At 41.0% G+C, this 16,657-nt stretch overlaps 1 protein-coding gene across 1 annotated transcript in view; it reads left to right on the top strand.

Moving 5' to 3' along the window:
- Positions 1-2,002: 2,002 nt before the first annotated feature.
- Positions 2,003-16,657, top strand: part of UNC5D (unc-5 netrin receptor D) — a 189,685-nt gene continuing 175,030 nt past the window's right edge. The window contains 1 exon segment of the mRNA XM_032229779.1: positions 2,003-2,219. Within this exon segment, the coding sequence (XP_032085670.1) occupies positions 2,003-2,219 (217 nt within the window).

The raw sequence follows: 16,657 nt of genomic DNA, 5'->3' as shown, positions 1-16,657 counted from the left end.
GAAAGGGAATTGAGTCATTATAATAACTTTATTCTCTGAAAAGTTGTTGGAGTAAACAGTGTATTTCCAAAGAAAAGCAGACAGGGAATGCACTATTGGCCATATAATGTAAACAAAAATCAATTTTTTATTTGTGAATTCTGCCTTGCAGAAGGTTGATGCAAGCAGTGGAAGTCAAATTCCCAAACAATTGTACTAAATTCTATCTATTTTAAGTTACATTCGAAGTGAAATGCCATTCTTCTTATATAGAACAGACACTTAAAATTAAAGTGAATACAAATCACCAAGTAAATTGAACTTGGAGTCAATATTGAAAAATTAAAATAAAGAAATGCATTTTCTGCTGCTTTGGTGTCCACCTCATCAGAAGTTGAGGCAGATGACCTCTTTAGAGAGTTTAGTGTTTTCTGATTATGTGGTTATATTTCATTCCCCCCTCCCTTCTCTCCATGTGGTTTGCATAAATAAACATCAATTTACCTTTCCATGTTTTTCCCCAGCAACTTAAGGAGATCCAGAAGACAAATCATAATGTGGTTATGATTTATGCTAAGCTAAATATAATTTTATTGCTTTGAATTTGGGAAATGGCATATATTGTTTAAAAACCTAATGTTATTTGGAAATCGTTGTTCAATGGCCTTTCAGAACATAATGAAAACCAGTTGTGTTAAAAATTGAGCAAAACAGGCAAAAAATTCTTCAGCACTGCGTGATACTGTATAAGACGCTCTGCAGTACACACCTAGCTTTTGGGGAGGAAAACAAGGGGGGGAAATCTGCCTCTGCCTTCCAGAAATTTGCCTCCTTGCAGCAGATAGCAAACAGTACAGAAGATATACACAGTTTGTGGTGTTACATTTCAGACTATACTTTTGCAGATGCTGTTAAAATTGATGTGGCTTTCTGGAAGTATATGTTATTCTCTGCTATTTAAAAGAAGATACAATAGCACTGGGCCTCTTCAGATCAAGCATTTATTTTAAAAAGTTTCTTCATTTTGTTAACTTGGCTAGAACAATAATAAAGCAATCTTAAAAAAAAATAAGTCTAATCATTTGAACATTCTATGGGCATTTATAGTTATTGACTTACCTCCTTGCAGCAAACAGCAAACAGCCTGTTTCAATTTAGCCTGATTAGAAGAAAAAAAATCTGCCTTTGCCTCCCAGCAATTTGCCTCCTTGCAGCAAACAGCAAGATTCACTTTCAATTTCAGTTTAAGCACCAGCCTCCCAATGACCAGCTGTTTCAGGCTGCAGGCATTGCCATAGCCTATTGCCATCTCTGCAAGCCCCATTTTCTTAGTTTGCTGCAAGGAGGTAAATTACTGGGAAGCAGAGGCCAAAGGGTGGGGGCCGGTGGATGAGAAGGGCTACATTTGGTGTATCAGACGCACCCAAATTTTCACCCTCTTTTAGAGAAGAAAAAGGTGCATCTTATACTCTAAAAAATATGGTAGGTGTCAGGCACAAGTGAATAGGCACATGTAAGGTTCAAGCCAAAGACATTATTATATTCTGCCTATTATACAGAATTCTCCCTAGACTGACAGCCTTTGCCTGGGAACAGATAGGTAATATCCATGGAGCTTAAGGGGAGGGGGTTCAGTTCTGGATCCCTTGTGTCTTACCAAGGATTCAAGAATAACCAGTTTGAAACTTCTTTCCTGCCTGGCTGGAAATTTCCCAACAGTAGGACAAGTTCAGAAAAGGTCTAATGTCTTTTTTGTCTTTTGAGTAATTTATTTTTAACCTTTTCGTTTCTGAATATTGGTTGGGGAATTCTTGGATACATTTCACATTCTGACACATTTTAAAATGGATGAGATTGACAAATGCTGATCTAGAACCAGCCTTCTGAATTTTATCCTGTATGCTTTGGAAGTTCTATAGGTTTCGTATGGAAGGGATAGAATAGAACACATTCATTGCCTTTTAGTCGGGATTGGTGGAAGATCTTTATATGGCATGACATCCTCTTTTTTGCTTTTCCAGGAATGGACACCAGTGAAACCCTGCCAGAATCTGTTCCATCTGCTCCAGGGACACTACCCCATTTCATGCAAGAACCTGATGATGCGTATATAATTAAAAGCAACCCAATTGTGCTGCGCTGCAGAGCCATGCCAGCAATGCAGATCTTCTTTAAATGCAATGGAGAGTGGGTTCACCAAAATGAGCATGTCTCGGAGGAGATCATGGACAAAATCACAGGTGAGTGATTGATTTTTCTTTACCAGATCCATGCATATATTGGGAATTTTGCAAGCAAGTTGGGAATCTTATAAAATGGCTGTCAAGGCAAGGGCTTGCCCATTCACAATTGGGCTACCCCAAGGGACATACTTGTGCCAGCACAAAGGATTGATATATTGAAGAACAACATTTTTCAGTTGCTTTCAGAATTATTTTTTTTAAATAAAATATATGATAGAGCCAGGACTCTTGGCAACTGTCAAGAAGTGTGCATCAGAAAGGTGTCATGTAAGAGGCTTCAGCCCTATGCACATTAACTTACAAACGTATTAGTATTACAGATAAATGGTAAAAATGGGTGACTTTAGAACATATTCTTGAGCCTTTGTGAATAGCTTGACTTGTTTATTTACTTTATGTCCCATGTCAGCTAGCAGAAGTATCATGAAAGGTTACTTCAACATTTTGTTTTCCACAAGGCATTGAGCCATTAGGAACTTACATAGAGAGCCAGTTTGGTCCAATGGTTAAGGCATCAGGATAGAAAGTAGGCAACTGTCAGTCTGCTTTAGCCATGAAAGCCAGTTGAGTGACTTTGGACCAGGGAGACTGAGTTTTAATTCTGCCTTAGGAAAGAAAAAACCCCGGGTCATTACCAGAGACAGTGAGTTCTAGACCTGCCCTAGTCATGAAAGCTATCTGAGTGACCCAATTTTCTCTCTCAGCCCAACTCACCTCACAAGATTGTTGTTGGGGGGGAGGGAGAGAATCAGAGGAAGAAAATGTGCTAGATATGTTTTTAGCCTTGAGATATTTGTAAAAATAATAAAGGGATATGTGTGTGTGTATGTGTGTGTGTGTGTGTTGCAATTGTGCAAGGCAACATAAAAAATGGCTTTCTGCCTGAATGGCTCCCAGAGTGAGCTGATAGATAGAAAAGGGAAGCAGTATGCTCCCTCCCATAATTGCTTCCATTATCTGTCAATCGGCTCATCACAAGAGTCCATCACAACAGAAACCCAATATTTTTACTGTTGCCTTTGTTATATTTGTGTGGTATTTGTGCTGATAAATAAATAAAGGGAGACTAGTATAGATCTATTTCAAGCTATTTAGCTCTCATCAGCTAGCCATACCCTTCCTGGGATTCGTCTTAATGGCTTAGACATCTGCCTAAGATGTAATATAGCCCAGGTTCGAATACACACACACACACACACACACACACACAACATCATTTTGTGGTTAAAAAAAAAAAAACCTGCAAAGAGAGGGATTTTAAGTCAGTGTGCTGGATGGGTGGGTGGGAACCCTGAGAAATGCAACACATTTTCTTATTTTCCAGCAAATTTGAACACTTGAAAGTGTGCTTTCAAAGTAAGACTATTATAGATTGTATATGAAACAATGCTGAAAAGAACATGCAAAAATATTCTTTTAATCATTACTTTCAGAACAAAAGGAACAAGGCACTGTTGTTTAATTTCCACACTTAAATTACTAGTACAAGTTTTGCAGCTCACGGGCATTTGGAGCAGATGAATTAAGCTCACTTCTTCTAGTAACGGAGGCTGTGTAGTTCTTTTTGTGTCATGAGCTGTTTGATGCTCCTTTTCATTTTTATTTCATGATATTGAGATACAAGTTGCATCTCAAGGCTGCAGTGCCTAAAATTTGTCAGATTTTATAATATAGAAAGTATAAATCAAGGTTCTCTCATGGCAGGTGAAAATATGGCAACAGATCTAATAGGACCCAATATACCCGTGATGACGAACCTATGGCATGCGTGCCACAGGTAGCACATGCAGCCATTTGTCAGGGCAAGCAAGGTGTTGCCCTGTCAGCTGGCCAGCGCGCATGCATGCTCTGAGCTGGCCCTATGGGCAAATTGGAACTTCGGGAAAGGACTTCCGGTTTGCTCGTAGTGCCATTTTTCACCCTACGGAGGGCAAAAACCGGCCCTACGGGGAACCCGGAAGTTCAGGAATGGTTTCTCCATTGGTCCACTTTTCACCCTTCGGAGCCTTCAGGGAATCCTCCTGAAGGCTCCAGAGGTCGAAAATTGGCCCTATGGACAAAATGGAAGTCACCATTCCCGAACTTCCGGGTTCATTGTAGGTCCCTTTTTTGCCCTCCAGAGGCTTCAGGGAAGCTTCTGAGGCCTCTGGATGGCATCCACGGGGGAGGCTGTTTTTGCCCTCCCCAGGCTCCTTTAAAGCCTCCGGAGTCTGGGGAAGGTGAAAAAAACACAGCAAAAGTTGTGTGTGTGGGGGGGGGGTTGCTGATTGCACGCATGTGCGCATGCTGGGGGAGTCATGCTCATAGCATTATGGGTGTGGCATGCTGGCGCATGCCCCCCTGTGTTCCCCCCGCTTTTGGCATGGCAGCCAAAAAAGGTTTGCCATCATTGCAATATATCATAGATACTAGCATGCCAAGGTTGTTTTTAACAACAACAACGATCAATTTTATTGATTAGTTCATCTGAGTATATCAAAAAGCTGTAAGCTATAAAAAGATATAAAACCAATGCAGAGAAAACAAAAGGGCATATTTATAATAAATTATAACACCTGCTATCATTCTAGGTAGTGTAGAGTTAAGGAAACTTCCTGATTTGATTGCTTCTTATCAATTTTAAACACATATGGTGGTATTGGATATTGGAAACTCACCATTGGTGAATGTCTATGGAGATTCTCAGTCATCCAGATAATGTTTGTCTCAACGTTGCTTTTTCAAAAGGGAAATGGATTTTGTTTTATCTTGAAGATTTGAATTGGTTCTTGGATGAGAAGTCTTCTAGGAAAAACAAAGTCCAGTTGCCTTTGAAAAAGCAACTTTGAGATCACCAATTGTGACTTTTTTAATCCCTCTGTTAGGATATATATTTGGTACCAAGAGGGAAAAAAAACATAGCAATGGACCATTTTGGAGGAGAATTCAAAGGGAAAAGGTTTTGCAGAATAAGAATTGTAAGCTGATAGAATAGAATATTTGTAGTTCAGATTGAAATGAGGAGTCCTTGGTGCTCTTTAAACTTGGTTGTTTTCTTGCAGACATTTCATTACCAAACTAGATAACATCATCAATGCTAGCAATAAACAAAGTCTTGAAAGCAGTTCCTCAAAGTTCCATTTTATTAGAGATGTCATATTGGCACATCTGGGAAAACCCGAATCTGAAAGCACAGCGGGTTTTCTCCACCCAAAGGAAAGTCCCTCCCCCTGCACTCACAAGTCCATCACATGGTCCAATCAACCCACACTCCCAACTGGAGATGTTTCCCAGTCATGGTCTCTCCAGGTGCAGGCTGAACATCCTTGACTCCCAGAGAAAATAATGTTATTTCGGCCATCAATCTCTATCTACTCCATGCAACCCCCCTCCCAGTTTCCCATAGCAGGCCTATGAACTAAATGTGGCAGCCCTGAAGATCCAAAGAGAAAGATGACCTCCAGGGCTGACAAAAAAAGTGTATCCAGAAATGAGAGGAGCATAGGAGGTTAATTCAGCCAATCTGAAGGCTGAAAGGGGGACCCTTTTATCATGGAATTGCTTTACTGGTCTATCTGCTTTCACATCCCAACTCTTAACCCAGGTGGCTTCAGACAAAGGGTACCCTTTCCAATGTACTAAATATTGTAATCGACCCCTTGTAACCTAAAGTCTAAAATCCTCTTAACTTCATAATGGGTTTCCCCTTGCACCACTATTGGCGTGGGCGCAGGTCCTTCCTGTGGCCTCAATCTTGAGCTAACAGTGGGCTTTAGCAAGTTGCTGTGACTGGATGTACTGGATACATTTTCCCTAATATGTATGGGAGGTTAAGCTGAACTGTCGCTGGGTTAATTATTTTCACTATTGGAAATAGCCCTAAGAATTTAGGTCCTAGCTTTTTGCTGGGCAATTTCAATTTGATGTATTTCGTTGACAGGTAACTCAATCTCCCACATGGAAGGGGGAATGGAGAGACTGATGCTTGTTGGCTTGTTTTTTGTATGCTTCTGCAGCTTCTGCCAGTGCCTTTTTGGTGTCTCCCCACCCCGTTTTTAACGACTCCATCCATTTGGCTAGAGTCATGGAGGAGGGTGGCTCTCTCAGCAGTTTGGGCAAGGGGACGAAATCCATGCTGCTGGTGACTTGAAAGGGGTTAATCCAGTGAGGTGGGCAAATCGTTGTTCTAAGCCACTTCTGCGAAAGGTAGCAGGTCAGCCCAGGTTCCTTGATGGTAATACACATAGCATCTTATGTATTGCTCTACCATGGCATTTGCATGTTCTGCAGCTCTGTTCGTACTCGGATGGAAAGCCGAGCTAAGCCCCTGAGTTGATCCGACAGATATCAAGAACTTTCTCCAGAACTTAGACGTGAACTGGATGTCTCTGTCGGAGATCACCCAGCGGGGCACCCCATGCAGCCAATAAATTTGCTTGATGAACATTTTTGCTAGTTTCTGGACTAAGGGTAGTCCTGAAGTGGGCTTGCTTAGAAAACAATTCAATTACAATCCAGATAATTGTATTCCCCCTGCAATAAAATCCATGGCTATCTCTTCCCAGGGCTGACTGGGGTTAGCCACTTGTTGGAGGAGTCCAGGAGGTTTCCCTGGTCTCATTTCCATGGTGGCACATTGTCACCACTCTTATTCCTCTGCATCAGCTTTCATCTTTGGCCACCAAAATTGCCTCTCTCATAGTTAGAGTGTCCCAGTTCTAATTTAGCCATTGGTTGGCTGGGAGTATAGTTTTTAGTGCCACTGTCAGTTCCTCCCACCCACCCCATAGGTCTGTTTGGCATTTGGTCTGGTTCCTGGTGGTGACTTGTGCCACTTGTTGTGAGGTGGGGATTATGTCATGGATGACCTCTTCCCTCTGTATTGTGGCTTTCATGACAGTCTGTCTGCTAGCAGATCCCCCCCCCCAAAAAAAAAAGTACTTTAGCTCAAAGTTAAATCACTGAAAATACTACACTTAGCAGACTTGCTTGATGGAGAATTTTTGGGATCTCTTTAAAGCTTTGGGTTTTTTGTGATCAGTCTAGATCTCAAAGAACACCTTGCTCACCTCTAATAAGTGTTTCCAGGAGAGGAGAGCCCAGCAGACTATGTAGGCCTCCTTCTCCCATATCCTCCTTCTCCTCTCAGTGTCAGTGACCTTTTTGGATACAGACACACAAGGCAATAGTCAATCTTGTGGTGTTTTTCTGGAGAAGCACCGTTGCCGCTGCAATGTCTCTGGCATCAGCTTGAACAATTAACTGTCTCTCAGGACCAGGGTGTTGGAGGATTGGCTCTTCAGCAAAGAGTTGCTTCACCTTCTCAAATGCTTTTTGACAATCCAGTGTCCAGGCCAGTGCTTGAGTTTGATATGGCTTTGTGGGCCTCTGCTTTCAGTAGTTCTGTTAGGGCCACTTCTGAGAATGCTGGAATGAATTACCTGTAAAAGTTTGCAAACTCCAGGAAGCTGCTTGCGTGTGCTTGGGGGTTGCCAGTCTAGCAGCATTTTCACTTTCCCTGGGTCCATCTCTATTCCCTCACTTGACACTCGGTAGCCCTGGTAGTTCAGGGAAGTCTTATGAAACTCACATTTTGAGAGTTTTGCATAGAACGTGGCAACTAGGAGTTTCTTCAGCACCTGCCAGACTAACTTGACATGTTCTTCTAGCATTTCACTGATATGAGGATATCATCCAGGTAAACCATGACCTCTTTGTCAGGTGCATTGAGCGAAATGAAGCTGACACTCCACTCTGAACAGTTGCTGCTCCTAGGCCCAGAAAGGTGAACATGGGCTCAGCCAGAACTCAGCTGGGTTGGCTGGGTGGGGAAGGATGTGCAATGCTACTCATGCTGAGTTGGTCAAACTGCTCCAGAACCGCTAGCAATTGGCATCACAATGGCGGTGGGAGTCCCCACTCCCAGAAATCACTGGGCTCGGGTGTGTGTGTGTCTCGCTGCTTTCCATTCAGAGGCATGGGTGCGCTGCACTCTACTCATTCCTATCCAGGGTTCGCTCAGCATCACCCTGATCACAAGCATCTGGAGTGGTGCGGCTCCTGTGGTAACACCCCAAACTGAATAAAACTCCGAGGCCAGCGGTTCCTCAAAGTTCTATTTTATTAGAGATGTCATATTGTCACATCTGGGAAAATCCAATCTGAAAGCACCCTGGGTCTTCCCCACCCAAAGAAAAGTCAAAGTCCCTTCCCCTGCACCCACAAGTCCATCACATGGTCCAATCAACCCTCCCTCCCAACTGGAGATGTCATGCCCTCTCCACGTGGAGGCTGAACATCCTTGACTCCCAGACAAAAGAATGTTATTTGGGCCATCTATCCACTCCATGTGACCCCCCCCTCCCAGTTTCCCACAGCAGGCCTATGGACTAAATGTGGCAGCCCTGAAGATCCAAAGAGAAAGATGACTCCAGGGCTGATGAAAAAAAGTGTATCCTGAAATGAGAGGAGCATGGGAGGTTAATTCAGCCAGTCTCTAACCACCTCTCCCTCCCCAGGGGGACTCTTTGGCTCCTCAGGGAATTGAACATGGGATTGCTTTACTGGTCTATCTGCTTTCACATAGCAACTCTTAACCCAGGTGGCTTCAGACAAAGGGTACCCTTTCCAATGTACTAAATATTGTAATTGACCCCTTGTAACCTAAAGTCTAAAATCCTCTTAACTTCATAATGGGTTTCCCCTTGCACCACTATTGGCGTGGGCTCAGGTCCTTCCTGGGATCTCAATCTTGAGCTAACAGTGGGCTTTAGCAAGTTATTGTGACTGGATGCACTGGATGCATTTTCCCTAATATGTATGGGAGGTTAAGCTGAACTGTCTCTGGGTTAATTATCACCCGGGACCAGTTCTTTGGATAGAAGTTTTTCCATGGACCAAAGGGGATACAGTTTCACATGCTGCCTGTGTCCCGCATATATGGCTTTGCTTGTTTGCATGATCTGATTCCTGGCATGCTGCAGACCAGTATCAGTTCATAGAGTGGGAGTTGGGGATCCCTGACCAAGATTACCTTTTCTCCTTTGAAATCAGGACTACCCATACAAAACATATTACATCAGCAATGAATGCATGAGAACATCTGAGTGTATATACACAGTGTATGGGGCTTGGGAACATTTTTTACTGGGTTCTTGCCAAGAACTCACCAATACTGTTGAAAATAAAGAATTGGATGGTAAAATAGAGGTAATTGGGATTGATGTGCCATCTTGGGGAGGCACAGAATAACAGAGTTGGAAGAGACATTAGAAGTGTTCTAGTCCAACCCCCTGCTCAGGCAGGAAACTCTACCATTTCAGGCAAATGGTTGTCCAATCTCTTCTTTAAAACCCCCATTGTAGAGCCGAGGTGGCGCAGTGGTTAGGGTGCAGTACTGCAGGCCACTTCAGCTGACTTTTATCTGCAGTTCAGCGGTTCTAATCTCACCGGCTCAAGGTTGACTCAGCCTTCCATCCTTCCGAGGTGGGTAAAATGAGGACCCAGACTGTGCGGGCAATATGCTGGCTCTGTAAACCGCTTAGAGAGGGCTGAAAACCCTATGAAGCGGTATATAAGTCTAACTGCTATTGCTATTGGTGTATGGGTATTCTATTTGTTCTTGTCAAGGATACAGTGCTCTGTTTTTTCCTGTTCTATTGAAATGCTTCCTGTTTCAAGTAATGGATTATTTCTTGAACTCTGGTTATGAAACCTGAGAGAAAAAATGCTTACATTCAATAGACCTTTTGATTTCTGTCTTTTGTGGGAAATATAATGGAAGATGTGCCTCATATCCCATTACGTTAGAATGCTGAAGTGATCACTGGCTGAGAAAACTTAATACGGGTAAATGAAAAACATTTTTTTTAAAGTATGGAATACTTCATTGACAATCCCTCTTTCTTCTGAACTCTGGATATAGTATCTGCTGTGCCTCAGACTTTGTATTGGTATAAATCTGATGCTTAAGAAAGCAGGTGCTCACCCTCTAATTAGTTTGCTGAGAATGGAAAGCAGATGGATTTGCATCAGGTTTGTTGCAAGGTGGAAGAGTGAAGTGATTGGCTTTGGCACGTACCCAACTTGCAATTCAATTCACATTTACTTCTAGCCTCCTTCCCAATTTCTTTGTACTAGCCCAGCACATGTTGCTTATTGCAGTCTGGGCATGTAAGAATATCTCAGTGAAGCAATCACATCAACACTTTTCTCTGCATTATGATTTATGCATGAATAGCATATGCAGCTTCTCAAAATGTTAATTTGTCCAGGTAGTTTGGCTTTGAACATCTATTTAAAAAGGAAAAAAGAAAAGTAGCTGTAGAAATGCTTCTCTATCCAAACCCTGATGTTGACATTCCTATGTAAAATTGAAAAAAAAATAGTTAATTCTCCTACAGTTTTCTTCTCAGTTTCATTTCTGGACATTAATACTTTTTATTTTTATTTCATTGTGTGTGCTTCCTTTATCTGTTAAATTGGTGTGATTTTTTCTCTTAATAGAAAATATCATAAAATCCCAGACCAACACAATACCACTGAAAAAGAAAAACAAGAAATCAAAGAAGAAACCAGCATGGCTGCACAAAAATCTCTCTGACAAACTGAAAGACAAAAGGGACATGTACAAAAAATGGAAAGAGGGACACACAACTAAGGCCAAATATCAGCAGATAGCCAGAATATGCAAAGATGAAGTTAGGAAAGCAAAGGTTCAGAGTAAACAAACACGTGAAACAAAAGTCAAATATAACAAAAAAAGTTTCTTCCAGTATATAAATAATAAGAAATAAATCAAGGAAATAGTTGATCCACTAAAGAGAGAAGAGAGCCAGGAAGTAACAGGCAGCAGAGAGAAAGCAGAGCTGCTCAACTCATTCTTTGCATCGGTCTTCACACAAAAAGAAACTATAGCACAACCTAACAAAAACATCTGTAAAAGGCAGACTAGAAATAAAAGTTAAAATAAGAAAAAAAATAGTAAGAGAACTTATCTTGTCTTATCTTGATGAATACAAATCACTGGGACCTGATGGATTACACTCCAGAGTTCTAAAGGAGCTGGCCAGTGGTGGGTTTCAAAAATTGTTCAAACCTACTCTGTGGATGTGGCTTCCTTTCTGGGAGTGGCTTGCCACCCATGTGACCGGATGGGAGTGGCTTGCCGCCCATGTGACCGGATATGAAGATGCCGATGACACTCAGAACCACCTTAAATTACCTCACACATAGGACTGGCATGCATAAGAATATGATGTAAACTTGTTTTTTAAAAGGCATCTTTGGTTTGCGTTAAAACAACTTCAACACACACAATGTTCTGATTGCACCACAAACGCAGTAGTCATCCTTACCTTTCACAGAGGCACTGAGTTTTATAAATATGAGCATGATAGTATAGAATAATCATATCCAAGGACCAGTGGTGGGTTTCAAAAATTTTTGGAACCTCTTCTGTAGGTGTGGCCTGCTTTCCGGGTCCACTGGTGGAACCTCTTCTAACCGGTTCAGTAGATTTGACGAACCGGTTCTACCGAATAGATGCGAACTGGTAGGAACCCACCTCTGGTCTTCACACAAAAAGAAACTCTAGCCCAACCTACCAAAAACATAACTGTAAAAGGCAGACTAGAAATAAAAGTTAAAATAAGCAAAAAATAATAGTAAGAGAACTTATCTTGTCTTATCTTGATGAATACAAATCACTGGGACCTCATGGATTACACTCCAGAGTTCTAAAGGATCTGGCAGATGTCATCTCAGAACCACTGTACTACATCTTTCAAAAATACTGGAGCACCGGAGAACTACCAGAGGACTGGAAAAGAGCTGATGTGGTTCCCATCTTCAAAAAAAAAAGGGCGAGGGGAACCAGACACAGGAAACTGTAGATCATTCTGCCTAACATTGATACCCAGGAAGATACTGGAAAAGATGATAAAAAACCAGATCTGCCAACATCTAGAAATGAATAAAATAATAACTAGCAGTTAGCATGGGGTTGTTAAAAACAGACCATGCAAAACGAATCTTATTTCATACTCCAATATAGTGACTAAAATATTGTGGACATAATATACTTAGACTTCAGCAAGACATTTAATAAAATAGAGTACAACCTACCCCTTGGCAAGCTAGAAAAAAGTTTGATAGATAGCATCACCACCAGATGAATTCATAACTGGCTGACAAACTGTATTCAACAAGTAATCCTTAATGGGTCTACATCTACATGGAGGGAAGTAAGCAGTGGGATACCACAAGGTTCCATCTTAGGCCCAGTGCAGAAGGGGAACTTACCAAATTTGTGGATGATACTAAGCTGGCAGGAATAGTCAACACTCTAGATGATAGGCTCACGACCCAGATGGATCTTGACAGACTTGAACACTGGGCCCAATCTAACAAAATGAATTTCAATGTAGAGAAAAGTAAAGTCTTACACTTAGGCAAGAAAAACTAAAAGTACATATACAGTTTGTGTTAAGCCATGCTTAATAGCAAACTGTGGGAGGGATTTTGGAATCTTATGTCAGAATGCTTTTTATAGACTACAGCTCGGCCTTCATCTTACCAGGCATTCTCATTGAAAAGCTGACTGACCTGAATTTCCCTCCCCTCATTTGTGACTGGATCAAAGACTTCCTGATGGATCATCCACAAACAGTAAGGGTTGGGTCCTTTATATCTTCCATGCTGAAGCTCAGCACAGGCTCCCTTCAGGGCCGTGTGCTCATCTCCTACCTGTATTCACTATATACCCATGACTGCATATCCTCTGATCCATCCAACATCATAATAAAGTTTGCAGAACAGTGCTGGGTCTCAACGAATCAACATACAGGGAAGAAGTCCAGAAGGATTCTGCATGGTGCTCAAAAAAGAACTTACATCTAAATACTAGTAACACAAAGGAGATGGTGCTAGATTTCCGGAAGCACAGAGAGGAATCTGCCCCACTGTATATCAAAGGGGGCTGTGTGGGGAAGGTTTCCCCTTTTAAGTTCTTGGGAGGGCTTATTAGTCAAGATCTCACCTGTAAAAACAACATGTCCCTGGTGATTGGTAAGGCCCAACAGAGACTTCATTTCCTTAGAGTCCTGCAAAAAAAAAAAAGGTGGAACAATGGCTGATACATTTTTCTATCGGTCCACCATAGAAAGTGTTCTCACATATTGCATTATAGTATGGTATGCAGATTTAACTGCTGCAGACAGGAAAGCACTACAGAGAGTGATCAATTCGGCACAATAACCATTGGTTGCCCTCCAACACCACTGGATGACATCACCATGTCTCGCTATTTTAGCAGAGTGAGGAAGATATTCAGAGATGATTCACACCTTGGTCAGTGTCTCTTCACACATCTACCATCCGGCAGAAGACATCAAAGCATAGCCAGCCAAACAAATAGGTTTAAAAATAGTTTCTATCCTTAGGCTGTCAGACTCTTAAACACCACCACAACCACAATTACTCCACGCACACGCAGAAACATATAACTAGTTTTTCTTTGTCTTTCTTTTTTTCTTTTCTCCCAATTACTTGCATTGGGATTATTCTTTATACTATTTATGTTATTTGTATTTGTTGTCATGATTGCACCAATTTAGTTGTATTTATTTTGTACAATGACAATAAAGGTTACACTATTACTACACTACTACTACTACTACTACTACTACTACTACTACTACTACTACTAAAAAGATGTCGAAACTCTAGAAAAAGTGGGGAGAAGAGCAACCAAACTGATTAGGGGACTGGAGACTAAAACATGAAGAACAGTTGCAAGACATGGGTAGTTGGGCATGGCTAGTTTAGTGAAGGACCAGGGGAGGCATGATAGCAGTGTTCCAATATTTGAGGGGCTGCCACAGAGTGGAAGGGGTGGTATCCAGCAGGTTCTGACCAGTTCTGGAGAACCGGTAGTGGAAATTTTCAGTAGTTTGGAGAACCGGTAAATACCACCTCTGACTGACTAGCCCCGCCTCCATCTATTCTCTGTCCCTTGAGTCCCAGCTGATTGGGAGGAAATGGGGATTTTGCAGTAACCTTCCCCTGGAGTGGGGAGGGAATGGAGACTTTACAGTATCCTTCCCCTACCACGCCCACCAAGCTACCCCCACAGAACTGGTAGTAAAAAAAAAATGAATCCCACCACTGGGTCAAGCTGTTTTCCAAGGCCAGACAAGGAGTAACGGATAGAAATTGATCAAGGAGAGATTCAACCTAGAAATAAGGAGAAATTTTCCGACAATGAGAACAATCAACCAGCTTGCCTTCAGAAGTTGTGGGAGCTTTATCACTGGAGGCTTTCAAGAACAGACTGGACTGCCATCTGTCAAAAATGTTTCAGGATCTGCTGGGGAGGGGTGGGGGTTGAAGTAGATGACCTACAAGGTCCCTTTCAACTCTGTTAATCTGTCTGTTAAAACTTTTGAAAAAATGAATTCAGTCTGTTATTTGTTTGGCAATTAGCCTTGATAACATACATCACTCTTAACTTTTGGAAGGAGGCTTTGATATATAGGCTAATAGTACTTTACCAATATCTCGATATACTGTAATTATCTCTGTAGTTCTCCATACCCAGCATATCCAATATTCTTCATTATTCTTCAACATTCTTCAAAAACAATCAGATCCCACAATTTTGAAATTTAAAATAACATCCTTCAGTTGAAAACATTTAGGCAGACATCTACCTATATGTATGCCTCATTCTTACCACACTAAATTATGATATATTATGGTGCCCAAATCTGATCAAAGAGCATCAGCTCATTTTTGTCTATTACTCCTTGAGATACTGAGATTCCTTGCCTTTTGATCTGAATGTTTCCATGATTAAAAGAGTATTTGTTAAGGTTTTAAAATACATTGATGCATGTAAACCTATTTTAAACTAGTGTGCTTCAAATTGGCTATAAAGTATTCCAATTTCTATTTTCCCAGTGGTAGGAGACCTGCTAAGAGTAAGTAAAGTTTCCTTGTCTGATAAATAAAAAGATTATAGCAATAACTGCTGTCAGCATTTTTCTCATTTAAACAAATAAAGCTGACAAATGATGAAGCTTGGTGTTGCACTGTTATGTTTAAGCACATGCTGGGCAGTTATTCATCCTCTCCCAGCGTAAGTTTGTCTGTTGCTAAAGCACCCAGCAGTACAGAACACTTATTAGCATAGCAGTTCAAGAAGCAATAAAAATTTCATATTCTTTTAGGTTATGCTGGCTGACGAAGGATGATAGTTATAATTTGCACAATAATTTAAATGGCAGGGCAACTCCTGTGAATTGGATTTACATAAGATATCAGAGAACAATGCTAGTTTTCCATTTGTAATGCATTGATTCTTAAATTGATGAAGAATACTAGCCATGCAATTTCCATTATTCAAGGCAGAGGAGACCTGTAGTTGAAAGAAATAGCAAAATGTTTTCTCTTGCAAATAGCCCAATCTTTAACTATGCCTACTTCCACAGATTTTGTTTTATTGTAATGTTTATGGAGGGAGAATTGAGGAGAGGGAAGATGACCTCTTTATGTCACATTTTAATAGTAGAGCTCATTAACTAAGTACACGATGATGGATTCAGGCATCACACTAAGCAATAGACAATAGCTTATATACTTCAGATGACTTGACAGATGATGCTAAACCAAACAAAAAATAATTATGTGAAGGGTGAATCCAGCTAATATGTGTCTTCAGTGGGCCCATTCTTCAGTTTCAATCATGTTCATCCATGAATCTTGTCAGGATGATCTTGAACAGTCATTCTCCTATTTTCAGCTTAACCTATCTCACGGGATAGTAAGAAGGTATAGTAGAAGCTGCACACTGAGCATTGAAGGAGATGCAAAGAATAAACATGAAGCACCCCTAAGGTTTCTCCAGGACAGGACTGTTCCAGGTAGAAGTTATGATCAATCTTGTTTACGTGAGAGAATTAGCAACAGGAGACGAATGCCTTTGATTGATACGGAAGGATTTTAGTTTAATTCACATTTCCTACATTCATACAATTTTCTGAAACAAGCTGTTCAACTAGAATGTGCTTTCACACTGCTTAAACTTTGTTATTCCATTTTCTATTATGCCCCAAAATGGGCGGAAAAATGGAAAGCAAAATACACAGGCCAAGTTTGCTTACCAATACCCTTATCCGTTGAAATTGGAATTGCTAGCTAAATGTATAGGATAATAAAATGGCATGGATACAGTGTATAAAATGGATAGTGTTGGTGGCATTTGATCAAAATATTTATATGATATCCAGACTTTTACCTCCAAATTAGCAAGCTGATGATCTCTCAACTGGAACGAGCTTGCATACTTTTTTGGCATGCAAAAACTCTTAATAATTTCTAATGTACAAAAAATTGCAATTAAGAAACAAATTAACTTAAATGTATCACTACACTATACTGGATAGGTAGGTGGGTAG

The sequence above is a fragment of the Thamnophis elegans genome, chromosome 13 (assembly GCF_009769535.1).
Source record: "Thamnophis elegans isolate rThaEle1 chromosome 13, rThaEle1.pri, whole genome shotgun sequence".
Lineage (NCBI taxonomy): Eukaryota > Metazoa > Chordata > Lepidosauria > Squamata > Colubridae > Thamnophis > Thamnophis elegans.
Note: the sequence above shows the minus strand (reverse complement) of the source record. Positions and strands in the feature narration are given on the sequence as shown.